The sequence below is a fragment of the Apteryx rowi genome, unplaced genomic scaffold (genome assembly GCF_003343035.1).
Source record: "Apteryx rowi isolate R43461 unplaced genomic scaffold, aptRow1 scaffold_10, whole genome shotgun sequence".
In the NCBI taxonomy this organism is placed as follows: Eukaryota; Metazoa; Chordata; class Aves; order Apterygiformes; family Apterygidae; genus Apteryx; species Apteryx rowi.
The window spans coordinates 14,437-36,755 of NW_020447197.1; the positions used below are offsets into that span (position 1 = coordinate 14,437).

At 36.2% G+C, this 22,319-nt stretch overlaps 1 protein-coding gene across 1 annotated transcript in view; it reads right to left on the minus strand.

Moving 5' to 3' along the window:
- ATP11B (ATPase phospholipid transporting 11B (putative)) overlaps window positions 1–22,319 on the minus strand; it is a 136,756-nt gene that overhangs the window by 12,744 nt on the left and 101,693 nt on the right. The window contains exons 5-22 of the mRNA XM_026061916.1: window positions 21,490–21,579; window positions 18,333–18,413; window positions 13,417–13,524; window positions 13,099–13,227; window positions 12,856–12,959; window positions 11,455–11,502; window positions 9,699–9,763; window positions 9,048–9,129; window positions 7,567–7,717; window positions 5,041–5,238; window positions 4,592–4,750; window positions 4,133–4,305; window positions 3,666–3,734; window positions 2,547–2,620; window positions 2,357–2,460; window positions 2,030–2,211; window positions 1,270–1,473; window positions 871–1,024 (exon numbers count right to left, since the gene is read on the minus strand). Coding sequence (XP_025917701.1) covers window positions 871–1,024; window positions 1,270–1,473; window positions 2,030–2,211; window positions 2,357–2,460; window positions 2,547–2,620; window positions 3,666–3,734; window positions 4,133–4,305; window positions 4,592–4,750; window positions 5,041–5,238; window positions 7,567–7,717; window positions 9,048–9,129; window positions 9,699–9,763; window positions 11,455–11,502; window positions 12,856–12,959; window positions 13,099–13,227; window positions 13,417–13,524; window positions 18,333–18,413; window positions 21,490–21,579 — 2,175 coding nt within the window. The remainder of the gene's footprint in view (window positions 1–870; window positions 1,025–1,269; window positions 1,474–2,029; window positions 2,212–2,356; window positions 2,461–2,546; window positions 2,621–3,665; window positions 3,735–4,132; window positions 4,306–4,591; window positions 4,751–5,040; window positions 5,239–7,566; window positions 7,718–9,047; window positions 9,130–9,698; window positions 9,764–11,454; window positions 11,503–12,855; window positions 12,960–13,098; window positions 13,228–13,416; window positions 13,525–18,332; window positions 18,414–21,489; window positions 21,580–22,319) is intronic.

Here is a 22,319-nt window from a genome sequence, read left to right on the forward strand (position 1 = left end):
TCGTTGTAAATACTTATGTTAACAACAAGCCAAAGAGTTCACTCAGAGGCTAAAGCAAAGCATGAAAAATAGCAGTTCTGAAGACATTTCCAGCTCCGGCCAGACAGGAACCTACACATCTGTACATCTGCAGGAGCCAGGCATCAGAACTAGACTTTCACAAGCGGACAGAAAATGCTACTGGACAGGATCTGAAGGGCACAGATGATGTGGAACGTGCTGCAGCTAAGCAAATAACTAAACAAAGCTACATATTTATTCCACTGATACATAGGCTAAAATGATGCTTCCTTCCCTTCTCCCTGCTGAAAATACAAATCTATGTAAATGCTTATGTCAGATTACTTGCTGTTGCCTCTACATTTAAAGATATGTATAACAAAAAGACAGCATTTAAAACTAGAAAGAGGATATTTATGGAAAACAACCTGAATGTGGATACAGAGGTTGTCATACATTAGACAGTGACTTGAAACAGTGCAATCATGTTATGATAATTAATCTCATCATCTCAATCAAATTCACTTCTCCTTTCTTCCACTCCAGAAAGCAAAAGTGGCAAAAATCTAACTCATTCTTGCAGTACTTTATTTTACCAAAAGGTTACTTCATGAAAAGGAAATTGCAAGAGTAATAGATGGCGGTGGCAGTATTTTGACACTACCTATTTACAAATTTTTATAAAAGCATGTAGCAAGTTAGCATTCTTAGTGTAAGGAGCAAATTTCTTCAGTTCAACTGAATTTAACAGTGATTCAAAAGTCAAAAAAAGGCCAGGCAAATGGACAAAGCATTTGCAGAGATCCTTGTCTCCTTTAGAAATCAAGCTGAAAATACTTACAGGACAATCCTGACTATATCCTCACTTACCTTTGCTTTCTGAAGGGGTGCCATGCGACAGCACAACACGGCAGAACAGTTTTTACAAACTTCCATGAACAGTTTTTCATGTTCCCTGAGTGCGAGAGAGAGGCTGGTCCCATCCACAACCAGTCCATGCTGGATAACATGGTCTTCCTTTATTCTATTCAGGGACAAGAAGGTTTTTGTATTGGTGGGAGGGAAAAATTTCAGTTTTACTACAAATTATGCAGTTGCTCATAATAAGCAGAGAAGTAAGCCTGTTAGACAGATTGCTTCTTCAAGTCTATTAAAATCAAAGTAAATTCATCTGTTTGGCACATAAATCAAAGTGACTGTCATAAAATTTGAAATTAAAAGAAAACCAAATTCAGACAATCACTCGGATAATGACAGCTGGTATTTTACCTCTTGGCTAGCTGCCTCAGTTGCTCTGCGCATGTACTGTCTGATTTGTGCTGCACAAGTTCAAGGATGTTCATGGTTCTATGAAAGTGTCCACATGACAAACTGACACTAACAGCGGTTTCATGCTTATCTCCAGTGAGTACCCACACTTTGATACCAGCCAATCTGAGTGCTTCTATAGTTTCTTGAACTTTCTCCTGCAGCCTGGAAACAAGAAAATCTTAAATAACCAAAAGAACACTTTTCAAAGCGATTCAAAACTTGTAATAAGAATATCTCGGTTTAAATTAGGCAACATTGCTGCATTGGAGAAGCTTTAAAGCAGACCATAGCAATTACTATCTATTGTGATGTATGGAAAATTTAGCATTCCGGTGTACAATACACTCTCCAACTTACAGGATACACGTTATGCAAGCAGAATGATTTGTCAAGTAGCTATGTATCAAAGTTCTCCCAAGGAATTAGCTATTACCCTTAATATTCACTGAAATTATTCTGACTGTTTCATGTACATTACGATGAAGGACATCTCTTCCCATGAAGCACACAGCATGTCATTGTTATTATGCCAAAATCAATTGGTACAACATGTGTTTGAAGGCTCCTCGATCCAAAACGGGTTGTAAAAATACTAAACAAATAGCATAGAACTTTTGGGGATGGCTGGACAGTTTTTCATGGCACATATCGTAAGGCAGTAATAAATCCTAAACTTGCTATGTTTTTGAGTGTAGTTGGCAGAAATTCCATTGCATACTTGTCTTCTACTCCTGTAGCCCCAAGCAATTCCAGATCCCTTTCTATGAAGTTGAATACATCTGCTAATTTTTCTTCCCGTTGCTGTAAGGCAGTCCTGGCCTCATGAAGGCGTTTGCCAATTTCTTGGTACTCCTCAGGTGTGAATCTTCTGTAGGCTACGCACAAAGTTCTTAGTCCTTTCTGTGAGGAAATAAAAGACTATATTCAGAGTAGACTAGATTCTGATCTAGCAAGAAGGTGTCATCTGCTATTTGTTCACTTCAAGTCTCAGAATTTGCACCAGAAGAACTTTCTTGCAATCAGCTGGACAGAGGCCTACACTTACCAAGGCAAATTCATCCACATGTATCCTCGTTTTGTCTATTTCTCCACTCTTACTACGAGGAAGAATGGAAGATTCTGCTCCCTTTGTGAATAAAAGTTTTTCCCCTATCAAGTAAAATAGAATGAAAATTAAGAATGCATACTATTGAAGAAGTTATCAACTGCAGCTTGGGCAACTTCTGATCTCTTACCTGAAGGACTCTCTACAATGACACTCATTCTTCTGCGATTCGGATCAAACTCCAAAACATGAAGCAATTTATACCTTTATTTTTTGTTTTAATAAAAGAGGGAAGGGAGAGGAAAAACATTTTTAGAAATTAATTTCCAGAGAGAATTACTTATAAATATACATTGACCCCACAAAGCTTTTCCTGAAGTGTCATTTTTGTATAGGAACTCTAAAAGTAAGGCTACCAGTTGAGGAACAGCCACTGTTATCTATGTTTCTGCAATTAATTGCTTTTCAACACTTCATATACACTTCAAATACATGTAGCTCTGTCCCATAAGGATAAAGGTTCTTCTATCAATAGGAACTTTGATTCCTGAACACTAGCTTTACCTCTGGAGATTACTATCAGCTCCTAACTATTCTTTTATTCTTTTATCGTTATTTCAAGTATAACTTGGAAACTATGTTTTATTTTCTAATGCTCAAACAATCTACACAGCCAAAAAAGATTGTACAGTCCCTGGTAACTGGACTATTTTTTTGCAGTTACCAAACACTAGTTTGGAAAACTAATTTTAGGAAGTTAAGTTTGAAGAACTGACAATTAACTGACATAGATCAAGTAGAGAAAAGATGCTACGACATGCTGCAGAGATAATATTTCTATTTATTTTATAAATATCTCTAACATAGATAATGTTTCTACTCATTTTGGGCAAGTATAAATGATTAGATTATTCATGTGCGATAGTTGCCAGCACAGCTGATTCTGGGAACTTCTAGAGCTGAAAGCACAAACTAAAGCTTGAATAAACAATGCAATTTTCCAACTTCAGCAGAGTCTCAACCTCTGAAGAATGGACAGAGATGTAAACTGTTATAATACACACCTATACAAAGTAACTCTCACACAAAATTCTTGCATTTCATTTCCTTTTGGTAAGGAGTGAGATATAAGCTGTCTTGAAGATATCAGAGGAAAATCATTAAAAACAGGGGACTTCAGGAAAAGGCAAGGGCTCTTTTATTTTGTTTTGTTCTGTTTTTTGAACAGAGAGGATTAAATAGAGAACATTATTATAATCTCCATTATTGTTTTTTCCTTCAAAAGAAACAAGAAATAAAAGGTGAATACCTTTCTGGTTTTCCAAGACTTTTTACTTCCATAGTGTCCCCACTAGTTCCAGTGAAGACTACTCCAACACTAAAAGAAAAAACAAACCAGACATTTGATTGGCACTTTAGACATAGCATCTATTCATCTGAATGCTATTGAATGTAAAAGAAAACAGCACCCTTATAGCCCATTACTGCTCTATATTTCTAGAAAAAATGAAGAATGCCCAATTTCTACAGTATTTTAAATAGCAACATATTTTGCCCAGTTTAATTTTACAAGGATTTCCATAAATATTTTTAAACACTTGATAATATGTCTAGGTTTTTACATTTTTTAATTCTTTGTATCTTTTCATAGTAAGCTGTCACTGCCAGGCCCTGGGCTTTACAAACTTTTGGTGCAGTTTTTCAGATTGCTTTTAGAACAAATTGTCTGCTCTAGTAGAAATTCCTACATTCCATAATTTTGGCATTATAACTCACCGGCTTGCAGCTTCAACTAAAGCTTTCTCATCTGGTGAAGAAGCATAATATTCCAATGGGGATGCTATTCCATTGGCTTGCCAGGGACCATCAGCACCATCTGTTTGATCTGCATTGATCTGCACTGTATGACAAAGACAAACTGCTTTCAAGAAGAGCTCTTCCTCTTTCACCTATAAGAAACAAAAATGTTACAAATAACATTTAGATATCAACCCAGTTTTGAATATACTTTATAAAACAAGATGTTTTTACTTAAAAATCTGCTAAGTACTCCATGTTAAAAAAATCACATCTCTCAACCTATTTAATATAAATCATTTGTTCAGTAACAGTCAATAGCTTCAATCTACTCAGAAAATTTTATTCTTTAATGCAAATACCTAAAGACTATTTCTTTGAAATAAAGTGTTTGCTATCTAGGATGTCGGGGGGGGGGGGGGGGAAAAAAAATCTTACCAAACTATTCCTATTTCCATCTGGAGAATCTTCAGACAGCCCCTCTGGAGTTAGTTTCCCATTGATCTCTTGGTACTTTATGCCATTAATGGAGCACTCGCGAAACTGCATCTCATTTTCAGTTAATGTACCGGTTTTGTCTGTAAACACATATTCTATCTATTGCAAAATAAAACAAACAAACAAAAAAAACAGGTTTGGAATTATATATACTTTCCCCAAGAAAAGAAATCTCAACTCACTCTCTCCAGTACACGCCTTTTTTTTTTTTTGTCATGTAAGAGAACTTAAAATTTTAATTTTTGCCATGAAAAAAAATGTTTATATCTTACTTTCAAATTAATCAAATTATCAAAGCACAATCAATAAGAAGTCTGTAATAATGACTAATATTAAAAAAGTAAAATAGGAGTTAAAAAAAAAAAAAGAGATAATGTATTTTTTTCTACCTGTCCCAACTCTTCATTGAGGTCTGAAGTATTTACTTGTGCTCTCTGGTTTGTTTCTTCGTGATAGAGGTCAAGATCCCAGCCAATAAAAAAAGATCCAAGAAATTTCTGCATCTCAACAGTCACATAAAGTGAAATAGGTATGATAAAATTGTAAAGTACCAGAAAAGCAAGAAAATCTGAAATAAATCTCAGAATCTATGAGAGAAAAAAAAAACGTAAAGATTACTGCAGTGATCAGGTGAAACATGGTTACTTAAGTATATTTTAGTAGGTATGAAAAATGACAAATTAACAGAGACTGCAGTCCCCTGCGTTCACAAGAGATACAACACACCAGTGACAATGCAGGCATTTCCAGGCTGCTTCAGTAATGTGTCTTCAGACTGATGCAAAAAGACTGCCTTAAGCTATGACTGGTTGTTTCCGTTCTCAAGTCCATTAATTTTTGCCTTCTCTCCTGAGTCTGTCAGGAAGGCTGCCAATTAGTATCAACTGTAGTGGTGATTCTGTAACCCAGAAACTCTCTTGAAGGATCTGGGACTGAACAAGCATTTCACATGTTCCATCAAACAGCGTCATTCATAGGCTTTTCTAAGGAAACATAAATGGTGAAGGCAATACCAAACAACTGATGTTCCACACACAGACGAATCCGCATTATTCTCTGTTGGTATCAAAAATGGTTTAGGACAGCACATGGACAAGAGGGTTCCTGTCTATTGACATTGCCCAGCGAAGCGAATGACCCACACTACTCGACGGAAAGCGACTGTGTAGACTTCAGTGGCACAGACTTCCTTTACGTCTCTTCAAACCACTGCCCACGACGTTTACATAAACATTTAGGTAAACAGCTATGTAATACGATGATAGAAATTTCTCTTTATTAGGTATGGCAATTTTAACTCTGAAATGCAATCTTACAGCCTCTTTGAAAGTCCCTCTTTTTTACTTGCCCAACAAACTCAGTATTTAAGTTGCACTTTGGGAAAACTACCAACATGTAAATACTGAACCAAGGACATCTGACACAAGAAAAACTGGGACATACTTTTCAACTCCACCAGATACTGGTGTAGGAAAACATTTTGAGGAAGTGGAATATAAAGTAGTCAACGGATTGCTAAGCTAAATAATGCCTGTTCCTCCTGATTACGGAGTGCTGTTATAAATACTTAATAAAAATCAGGACCATTGATTAAGGTGTCTTACAAAAACTCAGGAAGTTCTGTGCCTTAAGAGAGCTTCAAAATTGAAGCAGACAAGACAGATGAAGACTGATGGCAGTAATTCAAGTACGAGAAGATATACTAAGAAGTGACAATGACCAAAGTTAGCTAGCTTTTTCGAGAACTGTATATTAAGCAGTAATCTGGAAGATACAGGATGGATGAACAGAGAAAGCATATCGAGTACAGGCAGCATATTGAGAAATGCAAAGCAGATTGTGGAAGAATACAGTAAACAAGGCAGAGAGAAAAACAAAGACCAGAAGGGACAAAATAGAAGGAAAGTGATACTGCAGAAACTTAAAAGGTTCTGTATGCTCTTGAAGACAAAGGTGAGAGGATGGAATGATGGAGTAAATACTTATGCTGTTTCTTTTCTGAACTGAAGGGGCTCAACATGTTATTCCAACTTTGATAGCAACTACTTTAAATCAAAAGGCAGCAAGCATTTACTTGACTGACCACTTCAAACAGTTGAAAATGTTTTAAATATGTGCAGGTACTAGAAGAGAGAGTCACTAAACAATCTGAAAACTATGCAATTCATTTGGTACTACTCAACAGCGACACTTTTAGATAGATTATCTTTAAGTACACTGAAAAGTTTGATAACTGTACTGATAACCTGAATTAATAATAATTTAATAACAAAACATGAAAAGTGAAAGCTGTATGTTATAAAGAAAACAAAAAAAACCCACCCCAAAACCAAAACTGTCTTTGAATCAAAGAAATTCTCCAATTACTTCTGTTTTCCTTCCTGAATCACTATGTACCAACAATAAGTTTCACAGAAAAAGAGAGGAGGCAGGAAGAAGCCTGAGTAAAATTACAGCCTTAAAAAATTGTCTGAATAATCTCAACATCACAGAATGTCCGAAATGCCTGAACTATGAAATCATTGCAACAGAACGTGCACATGAACAGCCGTCCTCCTCCACTTCTCATTTAAGGAATGACACAGACACCAAACGAACAACAACTATAAGCAGAACACAACCTCAGAAACATGCCCTGACAAAAAAACCCCCAAATTTTCAAACCCCTGGGCTTTTCATAAAAGAAGAAAAAGTCCAAGCATTAACAGAGTTAAGATTTTTTTTTTTTTTTTTACACCAGGGTCAAGACACAGGACTAAAACTCTTTAAAAGCACTGAGCTGATGGCAAACAGATTTGCAAGTGGATCACATGGTTGTTTCAGCTATATCCAGGCATGGAGACATTATAAAGACAACATTTAATATCTGGTGGTTGAAGATTCCTCAGATATGCAACTGGGTAGAACTACATTACCTTACTGCTGTTTCTTTCATGCTCTGTTTTTTCGTTATACCAAGGCTCATCCCATTTTTCTTCAGCTTGCCATGCGTATTTTAAAATAGTACTCAGAATGGCTTCAAAGAGGAGGATTATTAGATAAATAATCAAGAAGGAATTCATAGACCTAGAAGGAGGCAAAAAATGCCAGTTCAGTTTGTTTTACTTAATCTGTTGAGACACTTAAAACACAAATTGCTCAAAAACTTATGAGACAACTTTTTTTACATGCAGCCTGCATTTCATGTGGATTTAAGGTTTCTACATGATAAATATAAACAACATGAGTGAAAAGAAATCCTCCATCTGACTAAAATGCACTCTAGATATAGAAATATGAAGACTAGATTAAGGTGGAAGTATACCCCAACAGCTGACTTGTGCCACATCTTGTTCAAGATTTTGGGGACTGACTTCTACTTCTTCCAGACATTCCCCAAGTATCAAGTGAGGCTGCGAGGGCATTACAGAAGACCAGTGTAGAAATCCAAGGCTGCACCTTTTTCCTCAGTTATAAGAGCACTTCTTTGTCCATCCACTTATTTAATCCAGGCCATCCTATACCAGGATGACCTTCCAAACTTGTCAATATTCTGTAATGCCAGCCAGATCATCTTTTCACCCCTTGCTTTGACTTGCTTGTGCATCCTACAGATTTGTTTGTATCTGGTTATAGAAAAATAATCAACTTCATCATTGCAAAAGAAAAACCTCATGAGGTTAAAGTCAGAGTTTTTATAACTCGAATAAAGGCAATGTATTAGAACTGTTTTTCCTTTTAAAATAATTGAGTCCAGCATACAAATCTGTATTATAGTAACAAATCTATGATGCAACTAGAGCAAACAAAGATTTTTAAAACAGAACCTGCAACTTGTGTAAGAAGCAAGATGCATTACAAAACATATCTGCATAGACTATATATCCTCAAGAATTTGTGAAACAAACTATTTTACATTATAGCAAATACTAAGACTAAAGACAAAGAAATTTTAAGTGATTAAGACTTCAGTTGAATCCATCCTCTTTAGGGGCAGGATGCTGTCTCATGCTCATGATATAGCAAAGGATGCAGAAAACAGCAAAGGCTGGGACTGGTGTGAAAAGCATCACCAAGCATCTGGTTCAAGGCAGCCATCCACCTTCCATTATACGATCCTCGCGTCTCAGAGAAAAACAAACCAAGCCCTCCAAACCAAATAAACTTTTCCTGTTTTAGTCCTTTTTCGCCTTGGGTATTCATCTTTGTACACTACTCAAAGAAATGTTGGAATATTAAAGAAAAAAAAAAAGGGAATTAAGAAATTTACCATTATGGCTTCCTACTGAAGACAAGGCAATCACTCTCTCTTCCCCTGCCTATAACTCACCAATGAGATTATAAATGCTCTACAGTTACTGGGGAAACACCAAGTTACAATTCTACAAATAAGAAGGACACTAAAAAATAAACATACTTTTCCACTGCTGACCGTTTCTGAGATTTACTCTTGTAATTTAATGCCATCTTTGTCTCCATACCTGTATACACTGCAACACCTGGGAAGAAGGGGGGGGGGAAGGGGAGAAAGAATTGTACTTTATTTTCTGCATATATACAACTTGTAGAATTTTTAATTTTGTTTACAAGACATAGGATAAAATCAAGAGGTGATATTGTTTACTTCAATACAATGGTGAGGCAGTATTTTGTAAGTGTTAGTAATATTCTGCAAAAGCAAAACAGTGCTACTGAAGTAATTTTAGCATCTACTAAAATGCTCTTCATTGTTATGACTGTACTGCTCTCCAAACGTACTTTTTATGGAAATCGGAATGGTAAATCTCAGGAGGTCTCGAACAATGGATAACTAACATCAGTCATTTATCCATTAAAGTTAAGTTACTCTTTTATCAAATCACTTCAAATATTTTCACATAGTGGAGCTGAAACTTTTTATCCACAGAGATTCTTTGGCATAATATCACACTTTCATCTATAGTCATATCCCCTCAGGTAACCCTCAGCAGGATTATTAAGATTTCTTCTGTGCAACTAGAATTAAACCACAGTTCATCAACATGTTTTAAGAAGAGAATGCTCTTTACGTATTTAGATATCTACAAACCAAATATTTCTTTAGTGTTTTTTAATCTTGCTCCACGAAGTAAGAGACTTTCAGGCCCAAGAGGTCTAAAAAGAAACAGACATACGAGCATTTAAAAACAGGTTGGTCTGTATCCTGTGGGACTAATGAAGTCCAGTCACCTATGCACTGAGGTCCTATGTCCCCTATGAATTCCCACCGCAGCAACTCCACCCCCACCCTCTTTAGCTCCACTTTGATTTCTTCAATCCTGTCTCCCTTTCTCCCCACCTCACCCCACCCCACGAGTTTATCTTTGGCTGTCAGAAGATACAGCTCCATCAGTAGTCAGAACTTGTGATTATTTTTTTCACCCTCACTTTAAATTGGCTCTGTTGTATGTTGTCAACCAAATTATTTGAGAGATTATCCCAAAGCAGAACCTGTCACCTTGGCAGTAATGGTATCTGAAGAGCTCTAAGCCAAGTAGCAAATAAAGCAAATAAACCTTAGAAAATAACTGGGTGTTTGGAGTTTTTTTTCCCCTCCCCCTTTTTTTCTGTGTGGTTAGGGCACAGGACTTGGGGCCAAGCGGTCTGGCTTCTACATTCCCAGATTTCATGCAAAACCACAGGCAAATCATTTATTCACTCTGAGCTTCATTTTATTCCCACTTAAAATTGACAGAATGTTTGCCAGCCTCATAAGGGGCGCACTGATTTAATTTATTAGCTTACAGAAGTTTTTTTGCTCTTCAGATTGAAGGCTTTATATTATAGACATATATCACATGAAAAATAACACTGCTTTAATATTGATTCAGGTAGAAGTTTTATTGAAAAAGATAGAATGTGTAAAAGATAACATTTTGGACATTAAAAGAGTGAAAGAATCCTAACGGATTAATCTTTTGCTGTGATACACTCAGGCATCGAAACACAGCACTTCACATTTTAAAGACAGGCAGCTAAGTTTTTTAAAAATTTGATTACCAGTAATTTTCAGCAGAAAACAATAATTTGCATGCTAAATATTCCTGAAAATCGGTCCACTTCTTGTTAATTTAAATTGACTGGCAATCTCTGGAGGAAGTGACTTCCTCTGTGGAGGAAGTCCACATGTAGCTCTGTAAATGCCTTCACATCTTCAGCTTGTTTTTGTAACTTCCCCTGTGTTTTAAGTGATTATTCTACCTGCTACAACTGCACAGGGAAGAGTTTGAGAGTGCATGATTGTGTGCATACAACTGTGCACACAATTATGAATTGACTAGCACAGGTGCGAGCATTTACCATTACAGTCATAGGTATATGGTAGTTTGAGATGTATACTAAAATTACAAATTTGTAGCAGAGGTTTTGTTAAAGCGAACCAGTAACTTCTACCAACTTCAACAGCAAAAACACCCGCTCAGTGCCTTGGATAAACAGATCACAGGGGCTCTGTTATGGTCTGCATAATCTGCTAGCGGAAAATGTTTAAGCTCAATAAATGTTTTAAATAACAAATAGCAACAGAGTTACCAGCTCATTACCAGTACCTAAAACAATTATTCCACCTGAAAACAGCCAAGCTTTCCAGAACTATCCATTGCATCTGAAAAACTGGGTAGTAAATGAACTTCCCTGAATTTTTACTTGGTTCCAGCTGAATTATGCAGTCACAAATGATACTTCTAATAAAAATCCCCCCCCTCCTTTTTTTTTTTAATTCAACAGTAACTCTTTTGTGATGGTCAGGGTTCAACCACTTCCATTAGCTCTAAACACTACATTAGCCTTGCAAAAATTTTACTTACCGTACAATTTCCTCAGTTTGCTGACTTATAGTTATTCTTCCAACAAATCTATGAAAGAAAGTTATGTGTCAGAAACATCTACATAAAGTCTCCAAAGTGTAAAAACCAAACCAAACCCCCAACCTATTACATTTACAAAAAGTCATTAACAGTACACAAATATAAAATAACCCTATTTAATTTATCTTTTGCAATATTAATAAAAACAACATGACAACACTGGCAAATTTTACAAGAAATATTTAAAAACTGAAACATTCAGCCTTAAAAAGAGCAGTTATTTGAAAAAGCCTACTACGTTTCATTAATAAAAATCACAAAAAAGTATATTTCTAATTTAGTTAAAATAGATCAGGCAATTTCTTGATGTGCCAGTAAGAAATAATTCCTCAAATTTACCAGTTACCATATTATCCACTAGAAACAGTGTTTCTGAAGTCTGTAACTATCATATTTTGCATGATTAGTTATAGCCCAACTATGAATAAGCACATAGTTGTAAACTTCTGTAGCAGTTTGACCTTATTAACTTGATGTTCTCTACAAACTGAGCTAAGGATCAAATATCTGAGCATCTGTTTAAGCAAATACTTTATTTTTTAAAAATCTAATATTCCTCAAAGATCCCAAAGCTTACTTAAAAAGAATTGCTGTGATACAGGCTGGATTTTAAAACCTGTTACTTCATAGCTACCATTTTCCATTATACAATTCAGAAGTAGCATAATATTAAAATTTTCTTAATCATAATACAGTCACCTGCAGAAGAATATAACTTTTATTATATGTAACACTGTTTTACAGGGTCTATTGGATTGCTTGCTGATGTTAAAAGCTGAAGTTGAGTGTAGTGAGATGTCACTGTTAATTATCAAAGTTTTTGTTCTGGAGAATGGTGCTCAAACCTTTTCTAGATGATAAGCAAAAGAAGTAAACCTGACTAACACATATCCACGAAACAAATGTAAACCTACAACAATTTCTTATAGTTAATTCCAAAAAAAAGTGAGAGTACTACATAAGACTGAAATCTCCTGGAGAACCGTATACACTTCTTTTTCACCACCCTGCTCAAACTTGCTGGTCATTTATTTATTTATTTTTAATTGAGAACAAGTTTACTGGTGAGAAGAGAAATGTACATTTGTGTCAATGTTAAAATATAAAATGTAAAAATGCTACAATGCTACCATTTCTGAATTACTACTGAAATACTCAAATTTAGCTTGTCAATAGCAACTTTGAGTAAATACATATGTATAAATACTTAAGCTCATTATTGAAACTGGAAATTTAAGTAAATGTTGGAAGCAATTTTAACCCCAGCAAGATCCATATCATTCCTAGCATTAAACACTTCATTTTGATTTTATTTTTAAATGTTTAGTAATAAAGTGGTACCTGTATAGGTCTGCTTCTGGCTGCTGACATTCTATAACAGCTACAAGTTTGTCCAGGTTGGCAACTGACTGTAACACTGCTGTTTCTGGGACGGCCACATGTGTCTGTAAAACAGTGTCCATTAACTTAATGATTTAGAAATATGGCGAGGGGGGAAGGGGAAGGAGGAGGGGGATCCAACAGGCTGAAATAAAAATGAGATCACAAATCAGCTAAATCATATTTCACAGCAGTAACCCAGACCTTAAGATTGGTCTCTCCATCCAGACTTGCAGTAGTAACATGACACGAACCATCCACTCGATCAGATGACAGAAGCACCAGATCAACAGGGAAAGTCTCATCTTTGGCTACTCTGACAATATCACCCACCTAAAGAAGTGAACACAAAAGAGAAGATACAGATAGAGCTTTAGAAGCGAAGAATTCATTTCAGCATTGTTACTGAATCGTTATGAAACAGGTCACAACGATCAGTGACTGAACAATTAAGAGCTTTAGCTCCCCCCCCCCTTTAGCTATGCAATAGAAACAGTTTTCAATTTGTCTTCAGGCACATACCCGAATGTTTTTAGATCTAGTTTTCACAAGACCACCACTTCTAACAACATAAACTGGAGCACCATTTACTTCATTGTCTGCTTTATGTCGTAGCCAGTCTTCATAACCCTGTAGAAAACACAAAAATTTACATTTCAAGCAAGGAATACATAAAGCATAATAAATGCCTTCCAAGCAAATATGCTTCAAATTACTTGCTGCATGGTCTTAATCCTGTTACTAACTTCTCTTCAGATTCTACTACAGCTGTTACTCAGGAATCTGGGAAACCTCTTAGTTTTTATTCATTTTATGTAAACAAGTAAGGGCAAGTAAAGTAGCAAAAGCGGTGAAGGAATTTACAATCCCATACTCTGTTAAAACAAAGACAGGCTGAAATTTTCTGGAGACAAGATGAACAAGCAGTCATGCAATCTGAGATCTATACAGATTAATATACCCCAAAACAGGGAAAAGCCATTCCCAGTCTCTCTTACAGATTTTTTTTTTTTTTAAAAGAGAAGTAACAGATTAAAATTACTCTCCCATGTCACACCACACTGTTTTCAGAGAGCTTATTATAGTTACTACCATTGCCTATATATGAACTCTTCAGATTTCTTAATTTTGTATTATATGCTGTTCATATATCAGCTCTGTATAGCAAGTGAAGATGACAGAGAAAGTTTTAGTTGTTCCAGAGTCCTAATACAACGTTTCTGAGTGACTGAACTTTTAATAGTTAAATTAAGCAGTTTTTCTTTACCAGATATTTAACACCTCGTTGAGCACCCTTTATCCCAACCACACTTGTGCAAACATTCATAACTGTGAATTCGGGTGTATTTTTCCTTTGCACATACTATTAATACATTGCTTATTTAATCTAATGACATGATCACCAATATCACTATCTATTATCTCCAAGTCTAGCTATTGCTTGGAAAATCCCTTCATCGAGCAGAAAAAATTAATCAGTCTGTACAGGCACTTCAGTTGTTATGCATCTTTCTGAAAATTAGAACATAACTTCTTAAACATAAGAAGTTAAGCAAGTATTTCTAAGTGTCTATGTATTTTGCCACTTGCTCACTAATAGAGTCAAGATAAATGAGCAAGAGTGTAATGCATATGCATTATGCACTCAACTCAAAATGACGAAAGCAGGCTTACAGGGAGAACATGCAAGCTCTCAGCCAGGCATAAAATTCAGTGTGAACACAATTAAGAGAAAGGTTGCCACAAATTCTTTTTTATCATACAAATTTGATCACTAAGTTATCAAAAATGTCATTTCTTCAAATACCTATTAGTAGTTAAAAAAAAAAAAAGCCTGTCTTTGAAGATCTACAGTCTCTTGCTGTAACACACTACATTAAGCAATTGACAAATGTTGAAAAAACTTTATTTAGCACAGAAAAGACATTTTCTATCAGCTGATCCACAAATTTATTTTACCACACAGAACCAAATGATTCTTCAGTGCTACCATAAACAGTCATACACTAAGAACTACTTGATTACCCTTACAATTCCTTAGCACTCCCAAGTTTGTGGCAAAACCATGCATGTTATACTGATCATTCAACGGATCAGAATTCTTGTGCCATCTCTTACACCCTGGCAAGACTTCCACATCTGATTTGCAATAACAGACACATTTTCTAAAGTGCTTTCTGTATACACAAAAGCATGAAAGAGAATGAAGATCACTTTCTTGCAAGTTGCAGACAGAAGAATGGGACCTTTTAAACCGTGGGCATAATCCCAACTCATCCTCGAATACTACAGACACTGGACATGAGTGTCATAATAGGAACAGCAGTGATACAGGATGCATTCTGAGCCTTGACTAGGGTTTGGAAGAAAGTTATATAGCAACCTAAAGAACCAGAAACATACGATATATATATATTTTTTTACCCTAAAGCATCCTTTTGCAATGCTTCACTTGAATACTACCTCCATGTACCAACACTGTTACTAGCACAAGTAGCATTACCACGGGGGGGGGCAAATGTTTAAGAATAAATAATCAAAAGATGCATAGTAATGGCAGCCACACAGAAAGATACTGGGAAATCACAATCCTAAAACCCCTAAGTAAGAGCCTCCAAGAGCATCTTCTGATCAGTATGAGAAAGCATCAAGAATCTGTCCCTACAGCTCCTTGTTAAAGGTGACTGACAGAAGAAAAAAAAGGATTTAGCTAAAATCCAGTAACCTTGGGGCATTTGTCTCATAAATCTGAACAGCTGAGCAATATGGGCACTTGGCAAAGAACTGAAGTTTACCTTCTTCAGAAAGTACAGATTTCAGCACTTTCTCCATCTGACACCTATTCCCTACAACATAAGGGTGACACCTCACAACAGGGAATTCTTAGAGCCAAGTTACTCTGGTCTGTTTAAAACCAAAAAATTTACCCACTGCGGCATTTTTGAGAGAGCGCTCTTTATCCTCACTTGCAAATATTGCAAGAATACTGTTACGAAAAAGATGTGATAGGAACACAGATAGTGTTGCTTAATCTCATGAACAGAAAATACAGATAAAAATTCCCTAATGAAATTATATTCTCAATTCCTACTAAAATAACAGCATCGATATACATGAGACAAGGACAAAATTAAAACAAGCCTGCATACTGTATTAGCAGGGTTTGCATACCCAGGTTATTTCTATATTTAATAAAAACCTACAAAGTAGTTGCTTCTAATTCACTCGATCACCACGTAAACATTCATGTGTCCAATCAACCTGCTTGCTAAATACCTATGAACCTACTGAAAAAGGACTAAATTCCCTAAATTTCCTTGGTAAATAAATAAATATATATATATATATATTTTTTTAAAGGCAACAAGAAAATTTTGGACTACTCTAAGGACTGCATACCCATCTTCAGAGGCATGAGATGGGAAGATTTGTGGCTAACAGGTTTGACAAAATGACATAGCATGAGTTGCATCATTTTGCAGTCTCATATGTCCTTCTTCTGACCTAGGCACCAGCATGCTTCTGATAAGAAAAAGTTCCACTCCTTGCCTGAGATTAAAGTAAGGCTGGGTTTTGAGGTTTTCTAGGTGCATCATGCTAACTGGCCTTCTGGAAACAGGAAAGGGTTTTTCCACCCCCTGCTAAGCTTTGCAAACTTGGATAGGGTAAATGCTTTTATTTTTCTCTTCTAAACTTATGAGGGTCTACTAAGTTACATTTCAACATTTACCCTGTTGCAACTTTGTACAGAACTAGTGCCTTGATGCTTTCAGACAGGGTTTCTTCCCCTGAAAGCTTCTTCCTACTCCACTTCTGGTTTGCAAAAATACGGGAAATGGTTTTCAGATCCTACTTGGTATTTTCGTTCTGTGTTCCAACAGAAGATTACTCTTTCTTCCCTACCATTTAAAGGTCTGTCCAACTGCAGCCTGTGGGAAAGAGCATGCTGAATTATCTTTTCAAGATAGAAGCTTGTAACTATTGTTGCAGTGGGTCAGGATAAAAACAAGAATTCATTATATCAGCTTAGGTGGTTTCCAATAGGCCCTTGCAGACAGAGAGAGACAGTCAGAAATACTCTTAATGCTCTGCAAGTCAAGTATGACTTGAATCTTCTAGAAGGGCAGCCAGAATCTCTATTCTTTGTAGTTGATGGTGAAATATTTAAATTTGCCAATATAAGACTGGACATCAGGAAACAATGTGACAGATGGCTTTGGACTATTTTTAGTTTTACATAAGTCCACCTTCTTTCTGAAGAAAATTCTAATATTTGTAATAACTTGCATGATCTCTTTCAGTTCACAGAGCTTAAAAGGATAATTTCCATTGCCAACTTATGACTATAGCTCTTAAACACACCTTTTTGGGGTGACGATAACAACAGAGCACTGCATATACAAATTGCACAGTGAGAAGATGAAACTGTAATTCAAAGACTCCTACACCATTAAGATTCCCTTTGCCCCAAACACTACTTTATCTGATTGAAAGCTAAAGCTATTTTTGGCCTAATTCAGGGTGGGCTTTGGTCCTACTGGCACAGGATACAACTTGAAATCCAGTTGTAGCATCATAAATGTCTCCTGCATACTTTTCAGTTGCTACGAACACATCTTCTCCCCAGCCAGAACTGTCAAACCCTTTGAAGGAGCTAGTTCATGAACATTACCTCACTGCAGAAATTACAGCTTCCGATTATACCACCACTTTATTTACCTGGTTGTTTCTTTCCCCTATCTCTCTAAGGGTTTAAGGAAAACAGGAGGAGATGCTTTTCACACTAGCCTTTCATTGCCTTTAGGTCTCAGCAGGGTCTAGGACAGTCCTTGAACAAGATTTCTACTAAACTAATACTCAAAAGATTTTTTTCTCATTACAAATGCCAAAAAACACTCAGAAATCTTTTATATGACCCTCCAGCACCCCCAAAGTTTTCTGAATTGGATCTTTTACCTGGTATAGCATTATAGTTGATGTATATTTTACACCATGAAAAACACTCAAGGCAAGATTCGCCTTTTAACTACTGACAAACATGGCACCATTGCATCATCTACCCTAAGTTCCTTTCCCAGTACATTATGTAGGAGGATTGCTTTTAATATGCAGTGAGGTGTGCCAAAGGAATAAGCAAGGTGCTTTCAGAAAAGGTCTTATAAGAAGTGACATGTGAAGTTTAGATAAAAATGCTATCTGACAGTCATTCACTGTCCATTTAAAGATGCTGCAGTGACTCACTGGGCACTTGACACCTAAGCAAAACGCCCAAGTTCAAGTGTCTAACAAGCAACATTAAATACACAAATTCTTTCTACAAAGAATTTTCTTTCTTTTTTTATTTTTTGTATCTAAACATTACCTTAGTCAGATTTTTTTTTTTTTTAAAGTACCTTAACCTCAGAAAGACTTCAGACAACACAATTTTTCCCCTTTACCTGTTTTATGGCTGTCACAGTTATGACAAAGAATAATGGCAATCCACTGGTAATAGGACTAGTAGGGGTATCTATCATGAGCTAGAAGAGAAGAAAATGTGAAAATTAGTTCCCAATTTAATTTTATGATTGTACTTTCCAAAAAAACCCAATGAAGACAGACAAATATTATTCCAAACTCGTCATTATAAACAGGATTTTTACTGTACATTCTCCAGTGTTTCTGGGGCAATGCTCAGTTATTGACACCTACATAACAGATGTCAATAATTATGTAAACAAAGGTTCTATAACGTGGAAAAGACTCAACTGCATGTTTGTAATGCATGTGCCAATTTTAAGACTCCTCACTAAAAGGAAGATTTGTTTTCATCCCACAAAGATGAATTCAAAAGTGCACTGCAAAGGAAGGAAGTCTACATTTTGTGAAGCTGTTTCAATACTCTATACAATGTACTGCTTAACAACAATATAGAGTATAATAACTACCACTCTAGAAGTGAAAATGAAATTAAAAGCAACAACTTCCTACAGTTCAGATATTAAAGAATCTCATTGCTAAGACTGCTCCTTTCTGGTTCCCCGAAGCTAACATGCAGATTTTACAATTTGTGCTATCATTGTTGCCATGCCAAAAATGCAGTGTATACACCAAAACGCTGTATGTGGGGAGACGGTGGTGGTTCTCCTTTGCTGCAGAAAAAAGATATATATAGTCAAGTGCTCAAAGAAAATATACACAAGAGTTGCTCAAAACCACAGACTTTGGTTTGATCCACTTTACCTGAGATTTATGGCATTGCTTTGGGAACCATTAAAGAAAATAAGAACATACATGAAGTTTACTCTCTTAAAAGCCAATAATCTCATAGAGAAAACAGATTATGCCACATTATAACGTGTGCACGATCTGTTCTCTTCACTGAAATGCAAACAGTTCAGAAAAATGACAAAGTTAGATCTAGCCTACAATATTGTCTGTTTTTTAACTGTACCATTGTGATTTCAGCTTGGAACCATGTTGTCTGAGATAGCCTTTGAAAGAAGTGTCCAACTTCTGGTTGGACAGGCTTAACCATGAGATTTCTGCCATCTACATTCTCTCCCTCCTTCTCAAGGGAGGCTCAAATGTGAAAAAAAGGAGTTTCATGCTGGCGGAATTGTCATGGCAGCCTGCTCCCTTTTGCCTCTTTCACCAGAACACCATGGCCCTTCGCCTACTACACAGCTGGACATGCATCCATCACGCAACTGGTGCAGAGCATCAGGTGACCAAAATGCAGTCACCATGTTTCTGGCATGCATATGTGAAGTGGACAATGTGATGGGATTGTGCTGCCCATTTAATCACACAACGAGAACTTGCCCCAGCCCTGTCATCACCAGTGGAATAAGGTGGTCGTGACAGACACCGCATCTTGGTCACATGGGATTCATATCACAGAAGATATCATGGTGATAAGCTTTTAAAGGAAATTTTGCCTTATAAAAATAATAAAAAAAAAGATATTAATGGAATTTCAAATGGTATTTGAATAAAAATCTGTTCTGATGATGAAGACCAAAGCTGACTGCAACTTTTTTCCTGTTAGGTTTCTGAGAAGAATATCATTCAAGACATCCCATATAAATTGATACCAAAGGGGTTTCGTCATGTTTTTTTTGTTCTTGTTTTCACTTTTATAAAAGAAATGAGGGTATCCACTTGAGTCATGAACTGAGAGAAGAACAAGATTACATGCTGAATAAAAGTTCTGCCTTTACTTTAGATATGTATTTGTTCATTGACATCATATTTAGATATTACTATAGTCAAAATTAATTGAAAAGAAAGTGACTCAAAACTGAATTATGTTGGTAAATTTGTGTTAGGAACAAACAAAAGCTTTAAAAAAAATGCAGTGCAGTCTATGTTAACAGTAAGTAAGGCTTATGTTCCATCTCCAGCATCTTCCCATCTTCCTCATGTTATGATATGTTAAACAATGTGAGACATCACAACAGAAGGGACAAACTCAGTCTTCCTAATTAGAAAGACAGGGTGGGCAATGCATTCTGTCGAAATAGGTTAGAAGAACTATATGACTTTAGTAGCTCCAAATACAGGAATTTTCAGCCTATTAGAAAGTTCAGTCTTTCTAAATGCAAAAGAATAAGAGCAAGGGACGCAGGAGGCAATTAATGAACAAACGCAGAATTGACACTGCCACTGATACCTTGCACAACCATGGCCAAATCTTATAAACTCTTCAATATTCCTGCTTCTGTCAAATGAAGTACCATCTATTTCAGAGGCATATTGTAAATACTAGTTAATCACTGTGGAGAGCTGTATATGTTCAAAGCACTTTATTTCATAACTAAAATTGTGTACCCCAAAATCTTGTCTTGTCTCAAATAAGAGTTGGTCTTTTGAAAGATATTACCTCTCCCTGCAACCTCTCCTACTTATCCTTTCACCTACTAAGTCTGCAATAGCTCATCAGAATTTAAGTAAAATTAGAGTTGAGGGTGCAAAGATCACAGTAAATTTACAGGCTCTCATACTTTGAATATATTTGTAGATGTTCATTATTAGAAGAAACCTATACTCGGTTACAAAAGCCACAGTAATATTTCTGATCTATATTGCATTGACAGCAACACTAACTGATGCCTTCGAACCTGACAAACTGTCAATACTAATTGTAAGTTTTTAGGTGTTCACTTTAGGCGAACAGATTGAATTTGAGGGGTTTAGAACTGTGTGGCAACTGTTGATTAACAAAAGCAAGATTCCACAAACAATAAGAATATGACATACCAAGAACTTATGATAATCCATTCTCAGCTCAAGAGCAAGTGCACTGCCCAACTTCAAGTGAACTTGAATAACTGCCCTTCTACAGAGTAATGCCCAAGAAGCACACTTAAGATTTTAACATTCATAAAGATAAAACCTAAGGACAGTATACTTCAAATTTGGATGTATTCTCTTTAAAATTGCTATTTTACTTTCACAGAGAAGCTGGAAATAATATTTTCTGCCTGTAAAAACACTAATAGAGAAATCAAGAAATTCCTAAAACAGAAAATCAGTGGCAAAATTTACAATATAAATCCCCATTTCCAGCTTAACTTCTAACACTCTGCTAAGTATGAGTATTACCCAACTTACCTGAACCAAAAATATAATCAAAAAATAAAAGTTGGCTACTCTTCTGAATTGTTCAAATAAGTTTTTTGGAACAAAATTCCACACTGTATACTGAAGGAAAAAAAAAAAAGGGGGGGGAAGAAGAAAAGAGCAGTTATTACATACGGAATAACTTTTCAGTGAAATTCAGTTTTCTTTCAAACTCTCTTAATCTAAATCTTTTCACTTTTAATCTCTTCTCCCCTCCCCCCAAAACTCCTTCTTGTCTTGTCCCACTCCCAGACAGAACTGCTGCATCCAATCCTTCCCTCTCTTTTGTGAAGTGCACCTAGAAGGGAAGTAGAAGCAGCAACTGCACTGACTTCATAGTCAAAGTTTTAAACCTTCTCCTACCAACTGGGATAGGAGCAGCTGGAGTCATTTGGCTGCTTGCAGCCAGGGAAATACAGAAGAAATTAATTCCTGCAGCTGCAACTTTTTCTCCTATACTCCAGTGACGAGACACATTCCCACCATCAGTTCTACTGATTCTACTCCAAGGCCACACCAGGAGGGAATCTGCAATTGCAGTTCACTGCTACGATCTATTTTACGCAGAACATCGGCTTAGAATTTGGCTATTTTATAAATCTTCACAACCCTTAGTCCTCTTTTTAAATGGTGTTGTGCATCACATCCAGACATGGACATGTTGGGTTAAAAACATGTTTTTCTTCAGAAATTCTGACCAACATGCTCAATCACTCTGTAATTAGCTTCTGAGGAAGGAGTGATGGGAAGAGAGCAAGAGAGAAACAATACAGAAAGAAGCAGATACCCTAGCTTTTTCTGAAAAAATACCATAAGTTGTC